At 48.0% G+C, this 26,730-nt stretch overlaps 3 protein-coding genes, 1 long non-coding RNA gene and 3 pseudogenes across 4 annotated transcripts; 3 read left to right on the forward strand and 4 right to left on the reverse strand.

Annotated features, from left to right (window-relative positions):
* Window positions 1–1,438: 1,438 nt before the first annotated feature.
* Window positions 1,439–1,849, reverse strand: LOC133890300 (large ribosomal subunit protein mL102 (rPPR5)-like). The gene has a single exon (XM_062330715.1). The coding sequence runs from the start codon at window positions 1,847–1,849 to the stop codon at window positions 1,439–1,441; it is 411 nt and encodes a 136-aa protein (XP_062186699.1).
* A 103-nt stretch (window positions 1,850–1,952) lies between these two features.
* LOC133885601 (uncharacterized) lies at window positions 1,953–3,497 on the reverse strand (annotated as a pseudogene).
* A 4,665-nt stretch (window positions 3,498–8,162) lies between these two features.
* Window positions 8,163–11,208, forward strand: LOC133924035 (ABC transporter G family member 6-like). Its single transcript, XM_062369403.1, has one exon. The coding sequence runs from the start codon at window positions 8,607–8,609 to the stop codon at window positions 10,878–10,880; it is 2,274 nt and encodes a 757-aa protein (XP_062225387.1). The 5' UTR covers window positions 8,163–8,606; the 3' UTR covers window positions 10,881–11,208.
* A 1,312-nt stretch (window positions 11,209–12,520) lies between these two features.
* LOC133885611 (calcium-transporting ATPase 1, endoplasmic reticulum-type-like) lies at window positions 12,521–17,152 on the forward strand (annotated as a pseudogene).
* On the reverse strand, window positions 14,562–16,014 carry LOC133916206 (reticulon-like protein B16; annotated as a pseudogene).
* A 3,731-nt stretch (window positions 17,153–20,883) lies between the features above and the next one.
* On the forward strand, window positions 20,884–21,500 carry LOC133890310 (uncharacterized). The gene is made up of 3 exons (XR_009904032.1): window positions 20,884–21,020; window positions 21,118–21,191; window positions 21,362–21,500. It is a non-coding gene; the product is annotated as an uncharacterized LOC133890310 (long non-coding RNA).
* Window positions 21,501–23,851: 2,351 nt separating this feature from the next.
* LOC133924040 (protein CANDIDATE G-PROTEIN COUPLED RECEPTOR 7-like) lies at window positions 23,852–25,532 on the reverse strand. The gene has a single exon (XM_062369415.1). It carries the CDS (start codon window positions 25,434–25,436, stop codon window positions 24,093–24,095), a length of 1,344 nt encoding a protein of 447 aa, XP_062225399.1. The 5' UTR covers window positions 25,437–25,532; the 3' UTR covers window positions 23,852–24,092.
* Between the last annotated feature and the right edge of the window lie 1,198 nt (window positions 25,533–26,730).

Genomic DNA, 26,730 nt, shown 5'->3' on the forward strand with positions numbered 1-26,730 from the left:
TTGGTTTCATGATTTTTGGAGTTTGTATGAATTAATTATGAATTTTACAAGTTATCAGCAGAGGCTGATGAACAGTGCACCCGGATACTCCGGTGATGGATGGATACTTTGGGGTACCGGAGACTCTGGGAGACTCTCCGGCAGCACCCTCTCTGTTATTTTCGGCTGGGGCTCACCCGGAGACTCCGGGGAAGGCCGGATACTCCGGGGAAGCTCCAGAACTGGAATGTTTTGAGGGGGAAAAAATACCCGAAACAAATTGTGATCTTCTCCAAACCAAAAGGGAACATGTTTGAACTAGTTCAAGGGTTCTAGAACTCATTTAACAACCTAGAAACTCCATTCCTAACTCAAATTCATCTAATTCCTCAAATTAGGTCTAAAACATTCAAAAATGCTCAAACTTCACCACCTAGCTCCAAATTCGGATTTCGACCAACCAAATGCGTATTCAAGCCATGGGAAGTCTAGAGGACTTACCCAAGGTGCTTTGCTGAGGTTAGGGACCGCCGGGAGAAGGAGAAAACGGTGGGAAATCGAAGAACTTCGGTGTTCTTCACTTTTCAATCCTAACATCAAAAGACATCCAAATCGGCTCAAATCCTTCGGGAATGAGCAAACAAATTGGAGGAATGGAATGCTTGTGAGCTTGTGATCGCAATGGTACAACATGCATACCTTGATTCGGCTCCTAGAGCGCGGATTTGAGGGAGAAAGGAGAGAGGGAATGAGAGGGAGAGTGAGCTCTTGCTCCCTTGCTTTGGCTGGTTGGGAGAGGAGAGGCACGGTAGTGGGAGTGAGGGAGCAGGTGGGGCTGCTGCCCAAGTGGAGGGAGAGATGGTGGGGCCGGGTGGGTCCCACATGTTAGAGAGAAAGATGTTTATTTTAACTGCGAATTTAATTCTTTTCTCTCCCGAATTTCATTCTCTCATCTAATTGATTTCAAACAAAGTGCTCTAGTACGCCAAAATAATTTACCTAAAAAATAATTATGACGCTAATGATGCACAATTAAGCTTAATCACATGATTATAGAATTTGGGACGTGACAAAGCCAAATAACACCACTAACGAAATCAAATTTTGATCCAGCTAGCTAAAATCTTAGATGTAGAACTGAAAAAATATTACGAATTGATCAGTTGCAGAATCACTTCCTGTAGACACCAAAATTCATGAAAGGAAGTACACCTTTGTCGATTATTGAATATGTTTTCCTCACTTAGAAAAGGCACAGAATAAATCAAGTTAGCGAAAAGAAAGTAAGTGTACCTGCTGCCTCATAGGATAAAAATCCCCACTTGACCAACAACTCAAGAAGCAGTGGTAAAAAGAAAGAAATCACATCTTTCTTCATCAAGTAAAAAAGAAGATAGATTGTTTTACGCACCCATAGCAACCCTTTTGCCCTTCTTGGATGTTGATGGTGCATTCTCCATCAACATCCTAGAGAAATATCTGCTTGCTTTGAGTACCCTTCAGATTTTAAGCTCTCAAGCAAAGCATCACAACCTTTCTGGTCCACACCACCACCTTTGTTCTTGATCTTGCAAAGCATGGAGTATGCGGGCAATGTCTTTTCCTCAGTGTACAAGGCCTCAAGAACTCTATCATAGTTCGAGAAGCCAACATCAAAGTCCCTGTCCAACGCAAAATCACCCAGCTTCTGTGCCTCCATGACTATCGTTTTGACAAAGGCTGACCAGCAACTATCTAGATCAGGCATACATCCATTTTCTACCATCAGATTGACGTGGTCAATCGTCTCCTCCACATGGCCCCTCACGAAGAGAGTTTCCAAGATCTTATGTGCGATGTCCATGTTCTCTATAACCCCCTTCTCGATCATGCTCTTCAAGACCCTGCTTGTAGTCTGAACCCGATCATGCTCTTCAAGAGCGCCACCATGACAGACTTGAACAGAGCAGGGCTCGGCAGGTGATCCTGCTCCATCATGCGATCTTTGCATCAGCTGGCTCATTCTTCTTCGGGAAGCTGTCAACGAACAGTGCATGTGAGAATCTCCTGCTCAAGCTAGTAGAAATTAACATTAACAAACTATAAGAAAGATTGCCATCAGAGAGTCAGAGATAGACTACAGAACAACAGAGTCGAATTAAGCAGAGGTTAGCAAGGCAAGATTCAGCACCGAAAGACACAACCAATGCACGTAGGAAGTACGAACACAACAATGCATATGCTCAATTGTTGTGTCATTACTTTCGTTTGAAAAGGTTAATCCTATCCACATCACAGCAGCGTCGGCCAATGGATCGAGACGAGCTAAGGGGAACAATGTCTCCCGCACGTTGGTGAACACCGCGAGGATCGCCGGGTAGTACCGTGACGAGTTGAGCACTAGGTTCGTCTCAAGCAGTCGCTCCGTGCTGTGCTCCCCCTCGCCACCGTCACCGCATTGACCTGCGGAAGTCCTCGTATGGGTCGGTCGAGCGCTTCGCTACCGCGAACCCACCGTCCGTCACGGTGGATGCCGTCGAGCCCCGCGGCAGCTCTGCGACACGTTGCGACGCACAGAAGTTGGCGGCGCGCGGCAAGGGCCGGACACGGATGCGCGCACCCTTGTGGTGTTCTTGCACAGGCAGTTGTAGAAGTCCGACGAGTTAGAGGAGAGGCTCCTCGAGGAGAAGAGATTCCCCGAGTCCTCATCGTACTCGTCAGAGGAGGATGAGCTGCTCACGAACCTACGCGACGAGTGTGTCGAGAGCCTGCGCGATGAGTTGTTGGCCCGCTCCTTCCACCTCACCACCGGTGGCAGCAGCGGAAGGTGCACCATGAACGGCGAGGATGGCGGGAACTTGTGGCCCTCCCACTCACCGGTCTCGTACAGCATCCCGTTCTTCGTGAGCCGCCTCTTCGCCTTTCAGATGGCGGCGTCCGTGTCGAGCGGTGCAAGAGGGAGAATGGACGGGTCGGCCGCGTCAACAGAGTGACGGCCTGCGCAGTCGATGGTGATGTGGAACAGCGGCGCTGGGTGCAGCGCGGAGACGACGGCGGGCTCGGAGGACGGTGACAACCTGGATCTGCCTCCTCCAGGGTGCCCACGCTCATCTTGGTCACCATTGCTCTCTTCTCCCTGCGCCAAATCTGACGTTGTGAGGATCAGACAACTACTCAGGACGAGGAGGCTGTGGATATAAGGACAACGACGCGATGAGAGGGCAACTCACCGTGGAGAAGTCGGATCGAATCTGCTGTCAGGAGGTACAAGACCCACTCGCCGTCGTCCGATCCCCGTCCACAATCTCCCCACCACCGGCCTTCAGGTGGAAACCCTCTCTGACGACGCGGCCATCGCGGACGATGATGCAGCTGACCATGGGGTTGGGGCTGGTGTGGCCGATCGCCTTGCGCGCCAGCTCCACGCACCACCGCATGTAGCGCCCATCCATGTCGCCCGACTGCGCTAGGCACCATACGTCGGCCGCGAGCCTGCGCCCGTCCCCAACTGCGAGGCGGGCATTGGAAGGGGAGGCCATGGAGGCGGCGTTGATGGGGCATGGGGTGAGGTGGGGGGCGGTGGAAGGGGAGGAGGTATTGTGGCAGCATGGATCGAGCGAGCAAGGAGTGTGGTGTGAATCTGGGAGAGTTGTGGCGGTGTGGATCGAGCGAGCGTGGATCCAGCGAGCGGGGATCGAGGTGTGTTGGATTGCGTGTTGACAGGGCGCTGACGATGTGCACGGATGGGAGGACACGTGATTGGACAGATGACGCGCGGGTGAGGGCGGAAGGCAGATGGACGAAAGATGCGGGCGGACGGACGAAGGGCTGGCAGACCAACGAATGAGGGAAGGGGGCGGACGAACGAATTCCTTGCGAACGTTTTAAGTGTAGTAGACGAGCAAAACTATCTAGATGACCAAGTGACCAATTGATAATCCCAACAGGTTTGGCATAAAATGTACTTTCTCATACTTTTCACCAGCGTAAGTGATACAAATTATAGTTTTCACCTAAAAATGTAATCTTCAAAGTTGCTTCTTGCATATCGTGCCATGTCCAAATCGAGATTTGTATATAGAGGAGAGCTAGTTATCGCCCAATTTTATCTGTTTAAAGTTTTGTGCCGTGTATGAAAATTTTAGAATGGTTCCGTGCATTCACCTGAGCAGTATTCGTCATCCCGAGTATACATGTTTCCGTTTGTTGAGATGTCTCGAGACAAGGACAAGTGGTTCTCATAACTTTATCCATTGTATGACATCACATGAGAGTGTCTTGATAGATGAAAAGTGTCCAGCTATTTTCAGATGCTCTGGCACATCCTGGATGCAGCTATATATCCGTCGTACCGTAGCAACACTGGTACGTTACCTATAACCGACTTCACATTAGCTAGAAATTAAAAGAAACCTTCACGTCTTAATCTTCGATCTACATTTGAGCTCAAAAATACGAGCTGCGGAAATACCACATCAGCGTGTTTTTCCTACCGTTTGGTCAACCATCGAAAGTCATGACTTTTGCCTCCCGCCTGTACTGAAACTCAACCGTGCACCCACGCGAATCCAGCTCATATGGGCAGCAACGAGCAAGCACAGCAACTCAAACAAACCCGGGCGTCCATACGGTTATGCAATGGGCACCTGCAATGATGTGGTTGGGCCGCTTGGGCATGGATGGCCGCATGGGCCACGGATTTCCTATCCGTGGCGCATGCATCACCCTCGTTGGCGCAGGAGTCGAAGCCAAGGTAGGCAGGTCGCTGCACGCGCGACGCATCCTCCACCAGCACGGCACGGCCACAGCCTGATGGAAGAAGGGTCGGGCGGGCATTCCGCCTGGCCCGTAACATTTTGTCGGTACAAGTTAACTGCAGCCCCCGCCGCTCCAGGGCAGTACCCTGCGGGCGGCTGCCACGGCCGAGACGGGACGCGTCGGCGTGCGCGCGAGGCTTGGGCTCCAGTTGGAGCGAGCGATTTGGCCGGGCGGAGTGGGGGCCGGGGTCGAAACGGGGCGCGCGCGATGGGTTGATGCGTATCAGCAGCGAATGGCGAGCTGGGGGTTGGTGGCAGCTTCGGTTCCGCGCCGCGCGTGGTACAATGATGGCGCGGTGTGGTGCCCAATCGAGCCGAGCGTCTGCGCCTCTGCGGCGCGGCAGACGGGGCGCAAAAAGGCACCGCCACCCTGCGCGGGGCAACGGAGCGGAGGGGCCAATGGAATTAAACCTGCGACTGTGGCACCGGCTTGTGTTCTTCGGGCCTTTTCGGGATCGATTGCGAGCATTTATGGGGGCTCTCTCCGGGCGGTCCCATCTCATGTCTATGAGGTGTCGCCGTTCGGTGCGCCAGCTGATGCTGAGAGACTTGCATGTACAGTGCATCGCGGTTACAAGTTGCTTTCGGCTCGTATCCGGAAGAAGAAGGCCTTTAAAAGTAGAAGAAGAGAACATCCCATTTTTAGAACGTTGTCAGAGTACGTTCTTAGCTAACTATATGACCACATGATGCATTTGGTCAAGCAAAATGTTCCAAGCTCAAATAATCCTGTGTTAAGTGTAGTTAGCCTAAAATCGTGAGTTAGATGTAGCCAGTTTAATCAAAATAAAATTAGGTTTAACTTGTCTGTGTGTTATATTCTGGTTATTTCATGCGACAACCTTAAATTACATGGTGCTTTTTAAACTATTATCGTAATAAGAATTTTGGTTTTTTTTAATTATTTTTACTATCAATTTTACCTATTGATTAATTGTATTTTACATGGACTCTTTATTTAGATGCTTGATTTTTATAATAATTTGATTTTTAAAAACTATATTTGATATGAATCCTTCTTTTTTCTATTCTAATCCTCAATTTTAATTATCATTTATTTTATTTTATTTGGACTATGTATTTAGATATTTTGCTTTCCAAACTGTATGGAAATCAAACTATTAATTTTCTATAGTTTTTAATTCCGAAATTAGCTATTTGTTAATCATATTTGATATTATCTTTTTATTTAATTTAGACCGTTCGATATTCATAATGATGAGTGGTTTGAATTCTTTTTTTTCTGATTAATGTGATAATTTTGTGACCTTGAGAGAGAATATGGTGGCTCCTTTTAACAGTTAAATAATAATATAACTAGCAAGATGTCCCATGCTAATAGCGTGTCTAGCCTTGCCACAATTTTAATTTTTTCTGTTCTAATCCCAATTTCAATTATTATTTATTATATTTTATTTGGACTCTTTATTTAGATAGTTTGTTTCCTAACCGTATGAAATTGAACTGCTAATTTTTAATTCCAAATTTATTAATTGTATTTGATATGAGTTTTTCAAATTTAATCTAAACCGTTAGATATTTATAATAATATGACATTTAATATGAGTTTATTAATTGTATTTGATATGAGGAATCTAGATCTTTTTTTTTTATTACTATGATAATTTCATGACATTTAAAGTGAATATGAAAGTTTTTTTAACGTTTAAATAATAAGATAATAGATAGATATGTAGAGGTGTCACGAGGGCTATGAGACACTAATCAAGGGAGGGTGGACGGACGGACGGTTGTCACAATCTAGTCGGCCTTCAGTCAAACCTAACCTACATGCAGCTGTCCTTGCAAACATGGGACCGTGAGCAATTCGGTTCGGTTAAGGAGCTTAAGGGACTTCGACGTCGCTTGCAACGCTTTCGCAGAAACTCGATCCGCTCTGGCCCAATCGGTTAGGCAGTGTTTGGTGTTTCTAGCAGATGATTCTGCATGAGATGATTTAGCTGGACAAGTTAATTTTGAATGGATTGATATATGTTTAATGTTCGATTAGCTGTATAGTATGATATATATTTCTGTTTGATTATTTGTATGAAATGAGGCGATTTGATATAATTTTCTGTTGGGTTGCTGAATGAGATGATTTTGGATGAGATATATAGGATGATAAAAATATATATAAATGAAGAATTACAGATGATACCTATGCAAACGCTTGGGCAGAGTGTTCGATATGATACCTATGCAAGCGTTCGGGTTTGAACACGGGCTGGTTCGAGCGCTCACGCCGTGCAAGCGCTGTCCTTGATAACCGAGCTAGCGTCCGTATGCATTGGCAAACAGACTGAAACCTGTTCTTGATGAGATCATATCGGAGGAGCAAAGTAATTTGGTCCCAGGCCGACTGATCACGGATAACGTCTTGGTGGCGTATGAGAGCATTCACTGTCTGAAAAAGGAAGAAAGGAAAGTCAGGTGCTTGTGCAGTTAAATTGGAAAAGGCCAAGGCCTACGACCAGGTGGACTGGATCTATCTCTGCTGTATCATGCAGAAACTCGGTTTTGATCCAAGATGGGTAGAACTGGTGATGAAATGTGTGGAAACAATATCTTTTTCAGTGAGTCAATGGCCATTTTTCCGAAGTGTTCACTCCATCTAGAGGGATTCAGCAGGGGGATCCACATTATTTCCCTACCTTTTCCTCCTGTGCGCCGAAGCCATTCCAACCCCGATTCTCTGTGTGCTTGCGTTCTAAAAGGAAAATGTTACCCGGATGGGAATTTCCTCTCGGCCAGAAATAAAAAGCATGCCTCCCATACCTGGTGAGCAATCCTGACTGGAAGTAAAGCATTAGACCTGGGTCGGATGAAAAGAATTGGAGATGGTGCTACTACTAACATCTGGAACGACAGGTGGATTCCTGATCGTGTGGGCAAATAGACCACTCTGCCGGCTTGATGGCTCTCGTCTGTTTCGGAGGGGCACGTCAAGATGGCTCTCGTCTGTTTCCTCTTCCCTCGTAGCGGAAGCTGAAGCGTGCTGGGAGGGTTTCAAGCTGCTTTCAGAATCTGATCGGGCAGATGTGATCTTGGAGACCGACTGCAAAATACTGGTGGAGCAATGGAATACCAGAAACAATCATCTCTCGGAGATTCCCACGATCCTAGCGGATATCCAAGAGCTTAGCATGAGCTTCTCTTGTCTTTGCAAGACGCTCTGCAAACTGGGCGGCTCATCTATGTGCCCAGCAGGCCAGCATGCAGCGCAACATAGTGTGGATAACTATTGGTCATCTCAGGCACCAGACTTCCTTCTGCAATGATTGCAGTCGGACCGTAACCTCCATGATTACTAGAAGAGAAGTGCTCTTGGTATTTAAAAAAACGAAAAACTTGCCGTTTCCTTCCGACTCCTCATTTTCTCATCACCCACCCAACCTAAACCACACCCATTCGACGTGGCAGTCAGCTAACCCACCCTCCCCAGCCTCCCGCCGCAGACCATGCACACCTCGTCGGCGCCATCCCGCTGGGTGCGCGCGCGTTGGTCACCACCCCGTCTCCTACATCAGCACCACCCCAGCCTCCTCCTCGCGTCTCCTCCCACCTCGATGCACACGTCCGTACCACCGGCGCACCACGCCCGCCACTCTCTGGCTCGTGCCATCACCACCAGCCTTTAAAGCTTGAGCTCCACGCCTCGCAAAGTCGTAACCATACCTTGGAGAAGCGTCATCGCGCAGACCCCACCCCATCGGCCTCTCGTCCTCTCTTGAACCCTGACACCCTCCTCCTTACTTAAACTCGGCTTGCTTTTGCGGCAGTGGCCAGAGAAAGTAGAGCAGCGTACAAGGCTAGCCAGCTGCTAGCTGCATGCATGCAATGGCGCGCACCGTGCACGACCGCCTCCCGTTCCTGGCCTCGCCCCCGCCCGCGCGAGAGAGGGGCAGGAACCCGTCCCTTGCCGAGATGCTCCGCCTCGTCGGCGCGGCCACCGTCGACCCAGCCGCCGCGGAGGACGACGGCGCGGCGTCCGCGTTCTCGCTCTCGCTCCCGCTCCCCACCACGCCTGGTCACGGTATGGTCGGCGTCGGGGGCAGTGCGGGCGTGGAGATCGGGCGTAGCATCCAGTTCCGCCTGGTGTTCTCTAACCTGACCTACAGCGTCCGCACCAAGGAGCGCGCGAGCCCCGGTGGGGGTGGCGGGCTGCGCCTGCCCATGCAGCGCCGCTGCGACCACGCCACCGCGGCGCTCCACGCGCACGCGCCCCGCACGAGGGCGCTGTTGGACGGCATTTCGGGGGAGGCGAGGGAGGGCGAGGTCCTGGCCGTGATGGGCGCCAGCGGTTCCGGCAAGTCCACGCTCATCGACGCGCTCGCCAACCACATCTCTCGCGACGCGCTCAAGGGGGCCGTCACGCTCAACGGCGAGCCCCTCACAGGCAACATCATTAAGTCCATCTCCGCTTACGTCATGCAGGACGACCTGCTGTTCCCCATGCTCACCGTCATCGAGACACTCTCCTTCGCCGCCGAGTTCCGCCTCCCCAGAGTACTGTCCCCGGCCAAGAAGCGCGCGCGCGTGCAAGCGCTCATCGAACAGCTCGGCCTCTGCGCAGCGGCCAACACCATCATCGGTGACGAGGGCCACCGCGGGGTGTCCGGAGGCGAGCGCCGCAGGGTCTCCATCGGCACCGACATCATCCACGACCCGATCCTCCTATTCCTCGACGAGCCGACGTCGGGGCTCGACTCCACCTCGGCGTTCATGGTGGTCAAGGTGCTCCGCCGTATCGCTGAGAGTGGCAGCATTGTCATCACATCCATCCACCAGCCGAGCCAGCGCATCCTCGGCCTCCTCGACCGCCTCATCCTCCTCTCCGGCGGCCGCACAGTCTTCAGCGGGCCACCCTCCGCCCTCCCGACCTACTTCGCCGAGTTCGGCTTCCCAATCCCAGAAGACGAGAACCGCGCTGAGTTCGCGCTCGACCTAATCCGCGAGTTCGAGTCGTTGCCGACGGGGACTAAGCCGCTCGTCGACTTCAACCGTACATGGCAGCGGATGCACGCTCCAAGCCACGGCTCGGCGGACGCTGATCTGTGGGTGCCCACGATGCCGCTGAAGGAGGCCATCAGCGCGAGCATTTCGCGCGGGAAGCTGGTGTCGGGCTCGGACGTGGCCGGGGAGGCGGCGTCGGTGCACACCTACGCGAACCCGTTCTGGGTGGAGATGAAGGTGCTGACGAAGAGGTCGGCAATCAACTCACGGCGCATGCCGGAGCTGTTCCTCATTCGTCTGGGCGCCGTGGTGGTCACCGGCGCGATCCTCGCCACCGTCTTCTTCCGGCTCGACCAGTCGCCCAAGGGCGCGCAGGAGCGGCTCGGCTTCTTCGCCTTCGCCATGTCCACCATGTTCTACACATGCGCCGACGCGCTGCCGGTGTTCCTCCAGGAGCGCTACGTCTTCCTCCGGGAGACCGCCTACGGCGCGTACCGACGCGCCTCCTACGTGCTCTCCAACGCAATTGTGTCGTTCCCGCCGCTCGTGGTCCTCTCCCTCTCCTTCGCCTTCACCACCTTCTTCGCCGTCGGCCTCGCTGGCGGCGCGTCCGGGTTCGCCTTCTACACGCTGGCCATCCTGGCGTCCTTCTGGGCCGGGAGCGGCTTCGTCACGTTCCTCTCCGGCGTCATACCGCACGTGATGATCGGGTACACCGTCGTCGTCGCCATCCTCGCCTACTTCCTGCTGTTCAGCGGCTTCTTCATCAACCGAGACAGGATCCCGGGCTACTGGATATGGTTCCACTACCTGTCCCTGGTCAAGTACCCGTTCGAGGGCGTGCTGCAGAACGAGTTCGGCCGCGGCGGCGAATGCTTCGTGCGGGGCGCGCAGATCTTCGACAACTCGCCGCTGGCGGCGCTGCCGGACGCGGTGAAGGCCCGGGTGCTGGCGTCCATCAGCTCGGCGCTCGGGGTGGGGATCGGCGCCGACACGTGCGTGGTCACGGGGCGCAGCGTGCTGCAGCAGACGGCGGTGACGCAGCTCGGCAAGTGGGAGTGCCTGCTCGTGACGGCGGCGTGGGGGTTCCTCTTCCGGCTGTTCTTCTACTTCAGCCTCGTGCTCGGCAGCAAGAACAAGAGGAGGTGATCGTGCTGCCACGGACTTGTCTGTCTGTGTACGTACGTGTACCGACATGCGCGCGCGCGTATGTCCATTTGAATGGTCGAACCGTCGAAGCTAGCCATGGAAGAAAGCAAGAAGCGTGAAGTGAAGGAAGACGTAGTCAACTAGGTGGTGATTTTTTTATGTTTTTTGCCCTTCTTAATTTCTCTGCTGATTTGATAGTGGTTTTGCAAGTATACATAATGCTTGGATCCACTAGCTGGTCGTTCGGTTTTTTTTTTTGGTTTTTTCTATGTGTCCGAACTCCAAAGATTATGAAAATGAACCGCCATTTTGTTGTTTTCTTGGGTCACCTGCAGTCTTCAATTCTCAAAAGAACCAAAGACATCGCTGACTCCGTTTCGTTCTGGTTGTTCTCTAACTCAATCTGTGATTGCCCTTTATTTGGTGAGTTGTGCTTTGGAAGCTCATTCTTGGTGCAAAAAAAAAAAAAAAACCACTTCCTTCTTTCTCACATTGACAGGGAAAAGGCATAACCTCCTTTTGAACTTTCAAAAGAACAAAGCATAACTTTGCGATCTTCTTATCTGCCTTTTTTTTGTTCTTCATGTGATACACTAAAAAAGTGTTCTTGTTTGTTGCTGTCATATGGTACATGAACATAGATGGAGTTAGATATGAACTGCACGGGCGGTTGGTTATAATTAGGTACATCATATCCAAAGGGTCTTACCAGTATTGGCTAGTCGTAATTAATAGCTATTAGGTGAGATATAGCGTGCATCGTACCTTCTGAACTTCTTTAAATCTCTGTGTTAATTTGATCATGTAACACAACTAGTTTTTTAACTAGAGCTCATGGATTCCATTAATCACAATGCACGGTAAGATCATCGGCAACCGCATCAGTTATAAAAGTTAGAAAACGATCATGCCACCCTCTCACCATGCATACCAGCAGCAGCTAATACATCCGTTGTATTATTACATAATCTAGGGCAAAACAAACTCGATAAAAGACAAACGATATGGAGTAAACTTTGTAACGCAACTAGTTAGTTCTAGAGGAGTTTGACATGACTCGATATTATATTGGACCCTGAAGCAAGAACTTTCGCATGCGTGCTCGGCTTTCTCACTTTGATATTATTATCCGGTGATATATATAACACCAAGCCTAATTACTAATTTCTCTAGAATACCAACTGTTAAATCATGACTTGGGCTTAATCTTGCATGCGACTGTAACATACTTACTCCTATTGTGACAGTGAACCATAACTGCAGAATGGTAACATCTCCTAGTAATATATAGCACGCACGTACTTCTTGCTGGAGCTCTTAGGTTTGAACAAAAGAAAGCAACAACCAGACCTTTGCAGAGGAATCGTCATCATCAGAAGCACCATATGCTTGTTGGGCGAGCAGATTTCTAATAGAAGCAAGTAGAGCACTTGCATGTCCGGTATTTGGCAGTTGGCACTACGGCGTCGACGGCCTGGTGGCTGTTGGCCAGGGCTTAGATTAGCTGCGCCGTACCACACCCGGCGAGGCAGAGAGACCGATACGGCAGGACCTGCATCTGGAAATTGTTTTCTGTACACATGCACTTGGAAACGTCTCCTTGCGACCGTGTATTATTAGTGTATGCATGCGTACGACGCATGCCTGGTCTTCGTGGCGTTCAGGTCAGCGATCGCTCAACAAACTCGCACCAGATTGATTGCCTGTGAGTGTGACTGGACAAGCAGCTACTTGCCTACGTACCTGATTGTTTCATGCTAGTATATTGAAAGGCAGCCACCAAGGTCTTGCAGAGAAGGACAAAAGAAAAACAACGTACAAACAGCATGCCGGTTACGTTGGAGAGTCAACGGTTCAGTACTTCCGCAGACGATTAATCCAAACCAGTTTCGTATCACAAATTTCATCCAAACTTGTTTCTCTATACCAAGAACTCTGCTGCTTAGTTTAATGTGGTGAGAACTAGACATGCCACAGGATATCTTTGTGCTTTTCGTGGGGTGCTGCTACATTAATTTCTATTGGTGAATCACAACGGTCTTTCAGTTCACCGCCCGGACGCCAGTCATGCTCAGGCCTCATCGATCAGTACCGATCGCCCACCCGATACGCCCGGCACCCGTCCCGGCTCCAGAAAGTTTGGGACACTGGTGGCTCGGTGTGCAGACCGCGGCCGCCCGAGAGATCCGTGATCACCCCGTGGCCCAAACTCTTCAGGTACCGTGCCGAGCACATAGGTGAGTCATGCTTTGGCCGATCAGCGGCGGCAACATGGCACGCGTGAGCTGTGACTGATAGAGCGTCTTAGCGCGATTCTTGTGTGTCTCACGGCCTCGCGGAGTTCCTATGGGACTCCAGGTCCGGGCAGCCTGGCGAGCGGGCAGTGGTGGTGCCGTGCACGAAACCCGCAGAATAGAGAGGTAATTAGATCGGCTATGGACCGATATAGAACTGTCATGTATTCTAGCTTATATTTTTTTAAGTTAGAGTTGAATATAGATAATATCGAATAATTATTTTTTTTATCATATATTATATTCTATATTTTTTGCTTAGAGCTAGAGTTAAAGTGGATAGTCGGATAAATATCAGTTAGTTGGATATATGGAAATCTTTCATTTTATTTGCATCTCTATATAGCACATTAAACATTATAGAGGTACAATCAAAGTGAGTATAGAGAGAATGATGATGAGATGTAAAAATAAGAGCATTCAATATTATTTGTTTACGCGAATGTGTGACAATCCACATATATATTATCATATTTTTAAGTGAAATCATAATAGATTTTTTCGTAACAGTTAACATTCGGATACTTCAGACGGATACCAATCATTTTGTATCTTATCCTATATTTTCTCAGATATAGAATTAGACACAGATAGTGTCGGACACGAATACCATCCATCTACTTCGAACTCTTTTGGGCGGTCGAGCGGTTCGAAAATATCCGTCCCGTTTGCACCCCTATGTAGTAACCTCGATGGATGTAGACATATAGTGCCCCGCATGAGAAAGTGAAGCCACAACAGACTAGAGGTAAATCGGATTGTATACAGACGGATATTGCTGATCCTATATCCTATTCTACATTTTTTTCGAAGTCAGATCGGACACAAATAGTATCGAACAGTGTCGGACACGAATATCAGTCATCCTATATTTGCTTCAGACCCCTTCGGACGGTCAGATAGATAGAAAATTTTCACTTCATTTACATCCCCACACATCACATTAACAATATATAGGTGAAATCAAAGTGAGCATAGTAAAAAAGTGATCATTGAAATGTAAAAACAAGGATATTCAATATTATTTGTATACGGATACGTGACAATTTATCTATATATTATCACATTTTTAAGTAAAATTATAATAGATTGTCTTGTACCAATAAATATTTGGATACTTCGAATATCGAATCGGATACAAACGGATAGTATCAAAGTATCAGATATTATAGATATTTACTTTGAACCCTTCACGAGGTTACACAGTCAGAAAATATCCGTCCCGTTGGTAAGGCAGACAGCGTGGGCGCTGTGGTGGGGATGGGCCTGGAGAAAGGCTTGGGCCCGACAGGAAGCGGAGGACGGACGATTCTAGCTACGAGGCCATGGTCGGCCATTGGTTGCCACGGCCTGCTTGCCGAGGGTTAGCTACTGTGTTTTAGGGTAACTAGGTGTCTCTCTCGCGTGTTGCGCTCTCGCACGTTGTTGCAAGAGTGATAGAAGAGCAGAAATTGCCAATAACAGATAACAGCCAAACGACAAGCACAACCTGTAAAGAATTTTCCTTATCACCAACCACAGGAATACCAAATAATCAACAAAGAGAAATACCAACATGATATCTAACCTGGAAAAAAAAGCCAAAAGTCCTTGCCAAGAGTAATATCATGCGCTATCATCGGCATGTTGTTGACTTTAACGCGGAATGAAGCTGTGGCACTGCTAACCATCAAAATGAGCTATACATCACAGCAGATAGTCAGGAATGACAGTCCAGACTTCTCAAACAACAACCATGCAACAGGAGCACCAAATATAACACCAAAAGTAACATGCCCTCGCCTCCATAAGATGATATCAGCAGCTGAAAGATAGGAATTAACATTAGCATGACCAAGACAAATAGATGACCTGTTGCACTTTAGGATATAAAAGTAGCATAGCAGTTCTAAGCATCAAACATAAATCAAGTAATACCATATACATCGTCATCATTGATTGACCTACATTTCACAGTTTTCACTACTCATTGCTCGTTCTAATTATGCTACTAGCAAGGCTTCCAGTCGAATGCATGATTCTCCACAAGGACCCTGAATAACCCAAAGGTTTTCTTCAAGGTTTTTCCTTAAAGGTTCTCACCATTTCTATGAGAAAGAAAAAGGTGGCCAATCTAGAACATTTATAGTGACAGGCAAGGGCGAATCAGAGCGCAGAAGAAAATATTAAACACCAGAAAACTTGAAGCTAAGATGATCAATCAAGTGTAGGAGATGGTAAAAAAAAAACTGTCATCTGAGATCAAGTACAGCAACGATGCACTTTGCGGCCCAATAGGATCCCAAACTCAATACTCTGAGCACTCTCATATGACTAGTCTTTCATTCGAAGGGTTCCTACTTGCAGCAATTAAGTATCAACGAGGAAAAAGCTAACAATATTCCGATTATTGATCTTATTTGGCCTTAGTATCAAGGCCTATTTAGTATGACAAGTATTTCGAGCCCGATTCAGTTCCACTAGCCCTGAAATCGAAAACCTAAAGAGCCACCGTTTCTGAATCCTGCGACTACTACAGCTAAGCACAGACACTGCACTTGACCTAAGGTAAAAGGCCGAGACTGCAAATAGAACATCCGTATCTCGCGGGGAAACATCACATCCACCTCACCTACCCGCCTCGCCGTCCAATTCACGCTGCGAATGCGCGGGTGCAACATAAGTCGTGGAATCTAGCACAACCGTGGGTTGGGGAGATTAGGGACGAAGAGCGGACCATTCCCGCCGCCGGCGATCTGGTGGACGGAGAGTCGGCACCCGCCGCCGGCGCCGGAGCTGCAGGGGTTGGCGGCGCCCTCTGTCCCGCCGTTCGCGCCTCCCACCCCTCCGGCGCCGTCCATGCGGCGGTCATTGTCTCGCGGCGGGGTTAGCCCCGAGGGAATACTCCTGAGAGGCCGGGAAGAGGAGGGAAGGCGGCAGGGCAGGTGGTCTGTTCTCCTCCCACGACGCAGCAGCGGCGGTAGGACCGAAGCCGAAGGTCAGGACGAGGGCGCCTTTGCCAAATGACTACCATATCCTCAATAGCATGTAGGTAATTTTAATAAAATATAATAATTATAAAAATATATAAGTACGTGACGATCGAATTAAATTTATACTACATTCTACCTATAAATAGTATAAAGCACACTAAAAAAAACTCAATTTCTTTATACAGATGTAGGAGGAGCCAGAGACAAGCATGGCTTGCTGTCTTTTGAAAGACTATCACAGAAAATATCTTCACCAAACATGGTTGAAAGTTTAGCAATAAACTTTACGTTTAATGTTTCTCTATCTTATAATAATTATTGGCTACGTCTATCTCCGATTAGTCCGATTAGGATATTATTCGTTTCATTGGGCTCTATGTTGATGTGACAACAGTCGGTGCATTTCTCATCTCTGGTACACACATGGATCTTTACTTGGTGTTAAGTCTGAGCGGCCATACTCTTGTGACCTACAACCAGCTCTCAAACTAGGCCAGTGCTCCTCCGGGGAGGGCTTCAACGCTGAACCGTTCATGCAGAGATCGCGTGCTCTAGTTGGACGCCAATCCATGTGACTACCTCACAGAGGGAAAGGCGAAGGCCACGATGATCTCCCTCTCCGTTTTGGTTGCCAAACTTGCCATTGAGACGTTCAACTCTCTAAATGCACTATCTGAAGATACCAGCCTACTGACAATGCCTCCTTGGGTCATCCTGGTGATGACAGTGTCATTTGGCACTTCAAAAAAACTCCAGTCCAATCTATGAGGAATGGGACACCTAAATTCGTGTCAAAGAATACTTAAACTTGGCTGATCTGTACGTACATTCATACCCTCAACTAACTAAGTTAGACTCAGTTCGTAATATACACTTCTTAATCCTATACATTCCATTGTTTGCATCGGCTTTCGGTATTGTGACCCCGAGCTTCAACTAGTGGCTGCTGGTCTTGGTCGTGGCGTTTCCGGTGATTATAACATCTAGGAAGCTTAAAGCCTATTGAAACTTCCCCTGAACTCTGAATATGTGCTTAAACGGGTGAAGGTAGACACAAATGAGTTGACAGTCTGACAGGAACATCAGGCCAGCAACGCCATGCTCACAGCACGCGACTCTAACAGAAAAGCGTACGGTCTCACTAGTGGCGTTGCCTGGACCCTCGGAGCGATCGGGAGCCTGCGGCAGCTTCAATGAATCAATGCCATGCTCAACCACAGGAAGAAGAAACCGAACAGGTCGATCGAGAGGGACCGAGCCCGGCTCAGCTTTGACGCCCGCGCGAGTCGTCCTTGAAGGACACGTCCTCCATGTCAAGCTGACGCCTGATGGAGAACAGCACCGGCGGCGATAGGGAGGAGGCGAAGAGCTGCGCGCCTGCACCTCCGCGTGGGCTGGCATGCGGCCGTGCGGGAAGCTTTAACGAGTGCAAGCGGCCGAGCCGACCGGCGGTAGGGGCCAGGTGAGTGGCAGGCAGATTACTGGGTTTTGGATGGTTTGGGTGGATGAAGCAGACACGCGCTGCCTGTTTGGCGCGTTTTCCTTCAACGTTCGTGTTTGCTGGGCTGCCGCGGGCTCAGCAATAAGGCGGCGTGGCACGTAGCCCGTAGGGCAACCGAACAAAACGAGGAAGGCCTCAAAATAGGGATGAAAACGGAACGGGAAAATCCCGTCCCGTCCCGGTGCCGTATCCCGATTATTCCCTCTCGTTTTCGTTTTTTCGGGATTTATTCGGAAACGGGATGAAAACGGTATAGGTCGTGCGAAAACGGTACCGAAAACGGTTTGATATATTTTCGTCCGTTTTGTTATTTTCCCGTTTTTATTCGGGATATTACCGTTTTTGTCCCGTTTTTTCTTCGCGGGATAAGGCCTGAATACATGAAGGCCCATCTACTTTTATTATCCATCGTAGCCCACGAAGGCCCATGCTGTCATCCACTCATCCAGGGTTCGGGTTTCCAGCGCCACAGCGCCAGCGGCCAGCTCCCAATCCCAGGCTCCCAGCCGCCAGCCGCCGCCCGCCAGACGCCAGCCACGCCGCCCGCTCGGCCGCTCGCCCGCTCCACGGCTCCACGCTCCAGCATTCAGCGGCTCAGTGCACCTGCGCACAGCGGCACATCGCACGCGGCACGCCTCCACGGCTCCACCTGCGCGGCTGCGCACGCGGCAGTCGGCACGCCTCCACTGCGCCTGCGCGTCTGCTGCTGTGCGTGCTCCTTCCGCTCCAATCGCCAGGCCGCCAGTACCCAACCGGTGGCTGCCACGCCGGTGCCTGCCACGCCGGTGCCTGCCACGCCGCCGGTGCCTGCCACGCCGCCCGCTCCAGCGCACCTGCGCTGCTGCGCACGCCTCCGGCCTCCACTGCAGGGTAGCAGCGCCCGACAGAAGCAATTGCTGCCCGCTCCAGCGTGAAATGATGCTTGCACTCCATTGAATCAAGTTGAGACAGCGGGGATTTTGAGAAAATTGCAATGGTATTTCTATGTCAGACAGGATTTTGTTAGCCATGTAATCTTACATTTGCACTTGCATTTTGTTTGTCCAGAGCTAGTAGCAAGTGAGCTTTGTGAAGTGAGTGGCAGCGCGATGCTACCAACTGGAGAAACCCCTTCTAGCTCGAGGCCACCAGAGAAGTATCTTGGTTTAGGTCGCTTGCTCTTAGAGGCGCCGCCGCCGCCTACAGTCAATGCTAAGACCGACAGCTCTACTGCAGGTAAATCTGTGATGACTATCAATCATAGCAATATATCTCTTTATTGTGATGAAAATGAAATGTTGCGATATTGACTGTCATTGTGAAGAAAATAAATATTAGGAAGTGTGCTAGTCACTGTGATGAAAATAAAATGATGATTTTAGAAAGTGTTCATTCGAATTTCCCATGACAATGATATAATGTCATGTGTTCATTTATTTGTGTTTTTATTCAAGAATCTGTTGTAATATCTAGCACGGGAATAAGACATTACTCATTATTGGTTCTTGTATTATTGATTCTTGTCAGGACCAAAGAGAAAGGCAAACGAAGTTCAAAGTGTTAGCTCGAGTGTACATCTTGGTGTGTCAGCATCATCTACAACACCTGCAGTTGAGAGGGTTTCTATTGGGACCGATGGCAGTGGCACACATACACAAGAGCAGGGTGATGATGTAGCTCCAAATCCTGATGTCGTTATTGTTGATGATAGAGCAGAATCTCAGACAACTACAAAGCGGCAGAAGAAGTGCACATCTGATGTCTGGCAGTACTTTACCAAGAAAACAGATATAGTAGAGGTGAATGGGAAGAAGTATGAGCAGTGCTGGGGATATTGCAACTTTCCAAATTGCAAGTCCAAATATAGGGCTGAGAGCTATCATGGAACATCCGGATTTCAGAACCATTTGAAGTCAGCTCATAGTATAGTAAAAGGGCAGCAACAACTCAAAGTGGAAAAGGATCATGGAAAAGACATTACTTTTGTTGAGCCTTACAGGTATGATCAGGAAGCTAGTCTCAAGAAATTGTATTTGGCAATAATCATGCATGAGTATCCTTTCAATATAGTTGAGCATGATTACTTTGTTGAGTTTATTAAATCATTGCGCCCTAACTTTCCAATCAAGTCTCGTGTTACTGCTAGAAAGAAAATCATGGACATATATTTGGAAGAAAAGGATAAATTGTATGCACAATTTAAAAATGTTCATTGCCGCTTTAGTGCAACCATGGACATGTGGACATCATGTCAAAACAAATCATACATGTGTGTCACCATTCATTGGATAGATGATGATTGGCATATTCAGAAGAGAATTACGGGTTTCTTTCATGTAGAAGGACGACATACTGGTAAGAAGTTGGCACAGACCTTCTCTGAACTTATGGTCAAGTGGTACATTGAGAAGAAATTGTTTGCATTAACTTTGGACAATGCTAGTGCAAATGAAGTGGCAGTTAACGACATAATTACTGATCTCAAGGATGTTCATGCTTCTTTAGTTTGTGATGGTATATTTTTTCATGTGAGATGTGCCTGCCACATACTCAATTTGGTTGCTAGAGATGGTCTAAGTGTAATTGCAAAAATAATTGAGAAGATTAAAGCACTTGTACTAGCTGTAAAGGGCTCTCCGTTGCAGTGGGAGGAACTCATAAAGTGTGCCACTGAGTGTGGGTTGGATACAACGAAGGGTCTCTCACTTGATGTTTCAACTAGGTGGAATTCAATCTATCTGATGCTGAGTGATGCCTTGTACTACAAGCCTGCTTTTGTGAGGCTTAAGTGAAATGGCAACTGCTATGGATACAAAGTTTGAGAAATATTGGAACAAGTCTAGTACTGCTCTTGCAGTGGCATGCTTCCTTGATCCTAGGTAAAAAAAAAAGCTTGTAGAATTTTACATGAGAAAGTTCTATGGTGGTTTGTATCAAGTTCACCTTGAAGAGTTTGTTAGTGTTGTAAAGAAGGTGTATCAATTTTACGCTAGTTCTGCACCTATATCATCAAAAGGAAAGAGTAATGTGAATGAACCTACAAACCCAGTAGATGAGCTCATGGGAAATAGAAATGATGAACTAGAAAGCTTCTTATATGATGATTGTGGCCCTGATAGAGATGGCCTAAGTGAGTTGGACAAATACATGGCAGAGCCACTTTTGAAGCAGAGCCAATTTGACATTTTAGCATATTGGAAGAACCATACAGAAGATTATCCTATTCTTTCACAAATTGCCCATGATATGATGGCCATACAAGTGTCAACGGTTGCTTCAGAGTCTGCCTTTAGTGCTGGTGGCCGTGTCATTGATCCTTATCGCAGCCGTCTTGATCCTGAGATGGTACAAGCATTAATTTGCACCAAAGATTGGGTAGCTGCAGGAAGAAAAGGTGATAATTTAAATAGTTTGCCATTTATAATTATGCATTAATTAGTTATTTTCTTTGTCATTGCATATGATGTATGTGTCTTTGTTTGATTTTTTAGATTCCAAGAAATTTTCTTCCATTGTGGATGATCTCGAGGTTCTAGAGACCATTTCTAATAAACTGATGCATGAGGTACTTACCATACTTATGCTATCCTCTCATGGTACAAGGCTGGAGGTGCATATTGATACATAGATGTCCGAAGCTGATCACACACTCGCTCTCTAGCTATGCTCTTTTTTTTTGTTCTTCATGTACAGCCTGACTAACATGTCCTTTTTTCATGCATTGTAAAATTACAGGAGAAAGAAGAAGAAATAGCAAGTGATCCAGATGTGATGAATGATTATGAGCAGCTGTAGGCCGAGAGTGATTGAAGAATGTTTATGTTCATGTTTTATTGTCCTATTATTGTCATATGTTGACGTTGTGGTGGACTAGTGGTTCGATGTTATTATGTTAAGACTTTATATGGTTGTATGGATATTTGTACTATCGTTCACTTATATATCTATTTGAGACTTATTGTTTGTGTGGTTAAATATATACATGTCATCGTTATGTTATATCACATGTTATCTCACTAAGCATGGATGATGTATTTATTGTAGTCATGTTAAACTTATACATGTTGACACATCTTGATGGTTTTGTGGGTTTTTGTTTTCGTTGTGTTTTTCGAATCCCGACCGATACCGCCATTTTTCCTATCGGATTAGTTCGTTTTCGACCATCCGATTATGTCCCGACCGTTTCCGTTCCCGTCTATCCCGTTTTCGTTTTCGTTCGGCTGAGAAAATGTGAAAACGAAAATGGTTAGAGGGTTTTCCCGACCGTTCCCGTCCGTTTTCATCCCTACCTCAAAAGGTCAACATGGCGACGGAGGTTACGAAGCCCAGACTTCTCCAGCCGCTGTGGTCAGAGCAGCACCGCTAAACCCAAATCAGCAAACGAAATCGTCTCACCGGTCGATGCAACGCATCTGTTTCGGAAGCAGAGAAGCAGAAGCACCCAAGAACCACATTACACTGCAGAGATGGTGATCGTTGAAGGCTAAGTTCGACGCGAGCTTCCTGCGTTTTCTGTTCCTCGTGAAATTCTTGTGCCCGAAACTGGCTTGAAAGTGTGCACATGGAGTATCCCGTTATTTTTTTAGGCCTGAGTATCCCGTTGTTTAGCCTGTCCTGTACTGCGTACCAGATTCGAATGAAAAAAGTCGCTGCAAAAGACGATGCAAACACAATAGAATGTTGACGAGTATATTGTGCCGGTCCTGAGACAATCTGGAGCATCTCCTTTGTCAGTCTGCTCCACATCGGTCCTCTCACATGTTCAGACTCAAGTATCATGAGTATCTGAAATTCACTTTCTGAAAGCCCAGCTAAGAATGGAAACCCCACAACACCCAGATTAATGCACTATCGGGATATCAATTGTCAACAATCAAGATACACAATGTTGCGAAGACCTGATGTTTGCAAATGTTGTGAAGACCGAATGTTCCAACAAATCAAAACAATGTTTGCAACAAAATTTCCATGTTTCCAACATTTAGCCCATTTTCACTAGATATGTCCCCTTACCTGAAAGCCAACAGCTTACACGAAGGTTAAATCTGATAATCACCTCATAACTTTGTTCAGAACAAGAAACATAATTCAGAGAAGGAACCCGAGCAAAGAAACAGGATAGCTCACATATGGCCTGCTATTTCCAGGGTGAGAGCACAGATGACTAACATGAGTTACAGTATGCATCAAGAAGCGTGCTGAGTTGCTGACAAGATGCCTCTCCGGGCCTATTGTCACTTACCGGTGATTTCAATATGTGGATGTCTATAGGTGGTCATTTGGTACTGGTGGGAGAATGGTACAGCTTTGTTTCTCCTTCGTTAACTTTGGTCACAATAGTCAATCTAAAAAGCAAAGTAGCAAGGCTAACGTAAAAGTGTAGATATTTTCCTTTATGCTCCACAGGAGTTATACTCAAGGAATGAATCTCATAGGTGAGGACCGAAGGACAAAAGTAGTGACAAAGCCCAACGGCGAGTACGTAACAACGAAGGAATGTGATGTGACACAAAGGACGAATGGTACAACAAAAACCTAAAGCCGAAGAGATGCGACATAAGGATCTTCGGCGATGAAGCGGAGTCTTATCTAAAAAGAAGCCTACAAGTTAACCAAAACCTAGCCAGGAGGTTGCCAGAGGAAGATCACTAGCAGCTCTGGCGAAGGGCTCGGCATGGATCCCTCTGTGACACGTGTTAGGATTAGGCTGCATAAGGTACCATATGCGCACAATGACTATAATAGTCTAGGAATATTCCGAGATATTCCTAGTGTCTGACTATAATACTCTAGAAATATTCCGAGATATTCCTAGTGTCAAGGAATATCCATGTGAATAATAAATAAAAATATAATGATCAAAAGAGTGGTTAAAATATACCTATAAATACCTCTACTGTCCGGTGTAATAGAGAAGGAACAATTATTACACAACAGTTACAAGGGTTGCGATCACATCTCAACAGGTACCCAGTCATATATAAGAATCTTAACAGCTGGATAGCAGTGCAAGAACAAGAACGCCACCTTAGCATAGTTGTATCCCCTTCCACGTCACTAATTGTCAATAACGATCAGAACCTGCCTCCAGAAAAGAAATGGCTTCTCGTCATTTGAATTCCGGAACCAAGAAAGTTTATCAATGCTGTCCCATAGCAAGAAAATCCTCTGCTCATAACAGAAACAGAACAATGAAAAAGCAAGAAGAAGCGAAGTTGAGACTAGGCAAAATGACAACAGCTATTAAATTCCCCTAGTTTGCAACACAAGCAATCCAGTTATCAGAAGTCCCACTGGCAGCTTCTGAAGCTAAAAGATGGGGGTAGAAAAGAAGATTTCCCACAACGCATAGACAAATATAAGCTAAACCCTGAATCTGTATAGTATGATCAACAACACATCTAGGAGAAATTGAACCAAAGATGGCTGTATTCCCATGATATTTAGCATCCCTCATAATTCTCTAGAGCTCAAACTCCTCCTCACGGAGCGCCAGCTCTGCAGCTTCCTCTTCATTGTCGTCGAGTGCAAAGTACTGGTTCCTCTCAGCTGGCCTGAACATGTAGAACATGAACAAGTAGAATGCCATGGTGGCCACCTCCTCAGCCGCAACACTCACCCATCTGTACTTGTAGTTGGTGATTGTCTTGAGCGCATACACAATGATCCTAGTGAAGTACAAGTATCCAATCACGACGACATAGAACTGGCGGAAAAGCGTGAGCTTGGCGAGGGTTCGGGCCGCCTTGCCATCAGTCTTGGATGACTCCCGCAGAGAACGCATCGACCAAACAACTGGGAAGAGCACGGCGCAGCAGCAAGCAACATCAACAAACAAGAAGATCTGGTTCCATGTTACCCATCCCTGCAAGAATGGCCCGGTCTCACCAACCACAGCAGCAGCAATGTTAGCTCCAACCTGCAACGGGATCACCACCATGAGCACTTTCTTCTCCTTGTCCTGCAGGAACGGCTTCAAGAATGACCACCCGGTCCCAATCAGTGCAATCACAGCGAACAACATCACACCCTTCACAAGCTGGAACAGGTAGAACATCACATCCCATCCGTGCGATGTCCCGGCGGTGCGGATGTAATGTTGGTTCTCGGCTGCCGAGATGCAGTAGAGCATACGCGCGACAAGCAGGCCGGACATGAGGTGGTGAATGCGGTGCACGGATAGGCGGTTGCGGTAGAGGGTGATGTAGAGCCAGCCGGCCAAGAACACGACGTAGCAGACGGCGAAGAAGGCGTAGATCGCCGGGACTGGGGCCTGACCAACGGAGAGGTAGTCCTTGGTGCCGTCTGGGTTGGTGTTGTACATGTCGGTGCGGACCTCCATGGTGACAGTGGTCTCGGGCGCGCAGTTGGCGAAGAAGAGGATGTACTCGTCGGGGTGGCTGATGAGGAAGGTCTTGTTGTAGTGATCTCTGCCGTCGAGCTCGGCGAAGGTGAAGAGCAGCGTGACGTAGGGGCTGGAGAGGACGCATTCCGGGGAGGACTCGGGGTTGGGGTTCAGATCCTTGGGCGCCGGCTGCTGGTAGATGGCTTCGAAGAGCGCCTCATCGGAAAGGAGGAAGAAACCGAGCTGCGCCGGGTCTGGCTTGGCGCGCGAGGAGGCGGCCTTGACGCCGGAGACGGAGATGGACACCGAGCCGTGGTGGGAGAAGCCGAACTTCTCGAAGAGGATGGAGGGGCGGAAGTCGTCCTTGAAGGACTCCTGCTTGATCTCCGCCGCCGCTGGAGGGAGGAAGACCCCGGCGACGGCGAGGAGGAGGAGGAGGGCGCGGGCGACGGGGAGGCCCATCGCGCCGAGATCTGGGAGCGAGCGAAGGGGCCTCGGAGCGGAGGTGCGCGAATTGGTCGAACGGACGGATCGGGGTGGAGACTTCTCTCTTTTCTGAGGGCCTTTGGCAGGTGGGGTAATGGGTCCATGCGGCGTCGGATCCGCTTCGAGATTAGCGACGCCGTGGTGGGGAGACTTTGACCGGGGAAGCAGGGAAGCAACGCGGGGGTTTCGTGTCGGTCTGAGCATTGGGCGTTGGATCGTGATCGGCCGGTACGTTTTGTTTTTCAAAAGATTTTGTTTCTAAAATTTTATACCTCATAATATTTAGAATTATTTTTTTAAGAGCCAGTTCTTTAAAATTTCTCTCTATGTGAGCAAAATTTCTCTCTACATCAGCTTCATTTATATCCTCATCTACTTCTTTTCTCTTTGCATTCTACAGTAGTAAGAGCTATCTACTATCTACAACCATTAAAGTTACCCTTAGAGATGATTATGAAAAAATTAGATTTTTTTTTCTTAAATGCAGTAGTACACGTGTTTAAATGTAGTATAAGATGTTGAGAATTACATAAATTTTTTTTACTGTTTTGGGTCTTTTCCCCAGGTTCTCTTGGTGGGCCATTCGCCTGTGTGTGGCCCAAGCCCACTTGGTGGTCTCACGGGGGCAGCATCAGGGTAGCTAGGGCTCACGGCTGGGAAAATCACATGAAAGGGAGAGTGGGGCGAGCGGCGGCGCATGGGAGGTAGTGGCGCAACCGTCCTCTGCTTCCTTTGGGTGCGTGGGAGATTGGATGGCGTCGTTGTCGCCTATATGATGGAGGTCGACTCCTTCTCTCTCGGTGTGCAAAAAAAAAAGTTTGTTGCCGAGGCTCGTCCGCACGCGGGGACGCGGTGCGGTGAAGCCTTGTATCTCTGTCTTCCTCACCGGCAACAATGGTGGCTAATATCATTTCTGGGAGAGCGGCAAAAGTGTCGTGCATTGCCTCGGTTCTCAGTGCATTTGAGATGCTCTATGTGAGTATTGCCCTTTATGTGATCTGGACATCAGGTACTTATACATGTTGCTCGATGATATGTTTAAATTCTGAAATTGAGTGTATTTGCTGAGTATACTAGCACATACCTATAAATTCCCATGTTGCTTGGTTGAATCTTGTGGTATCTGTAGGCTAGACAACGAGTGTTACTGGTTGAAACACCTTATGATACTCTTGTTGAGTTGGGTCACCAACCTATTGTTGGTTAGCATTATCTTTGATCTAGTGCTACAATGATATCCAAGTATTTTTCGCATATCTACTCTAGATGG

The sequence above is a fragment of the Phragmites australis genome, chromosome 1, assembly GCF_958298935.1.
Source record: "Phragmites australis chromosome 1, lpPhrAust1.1, whole genome shotgun sequence".
Lineage (NCBI taxonomy): Eukaryota > Viridiplantae > Streptophyta > Magnoliopsida > Poales > Poaceae > Phragmites > Phragmites australis.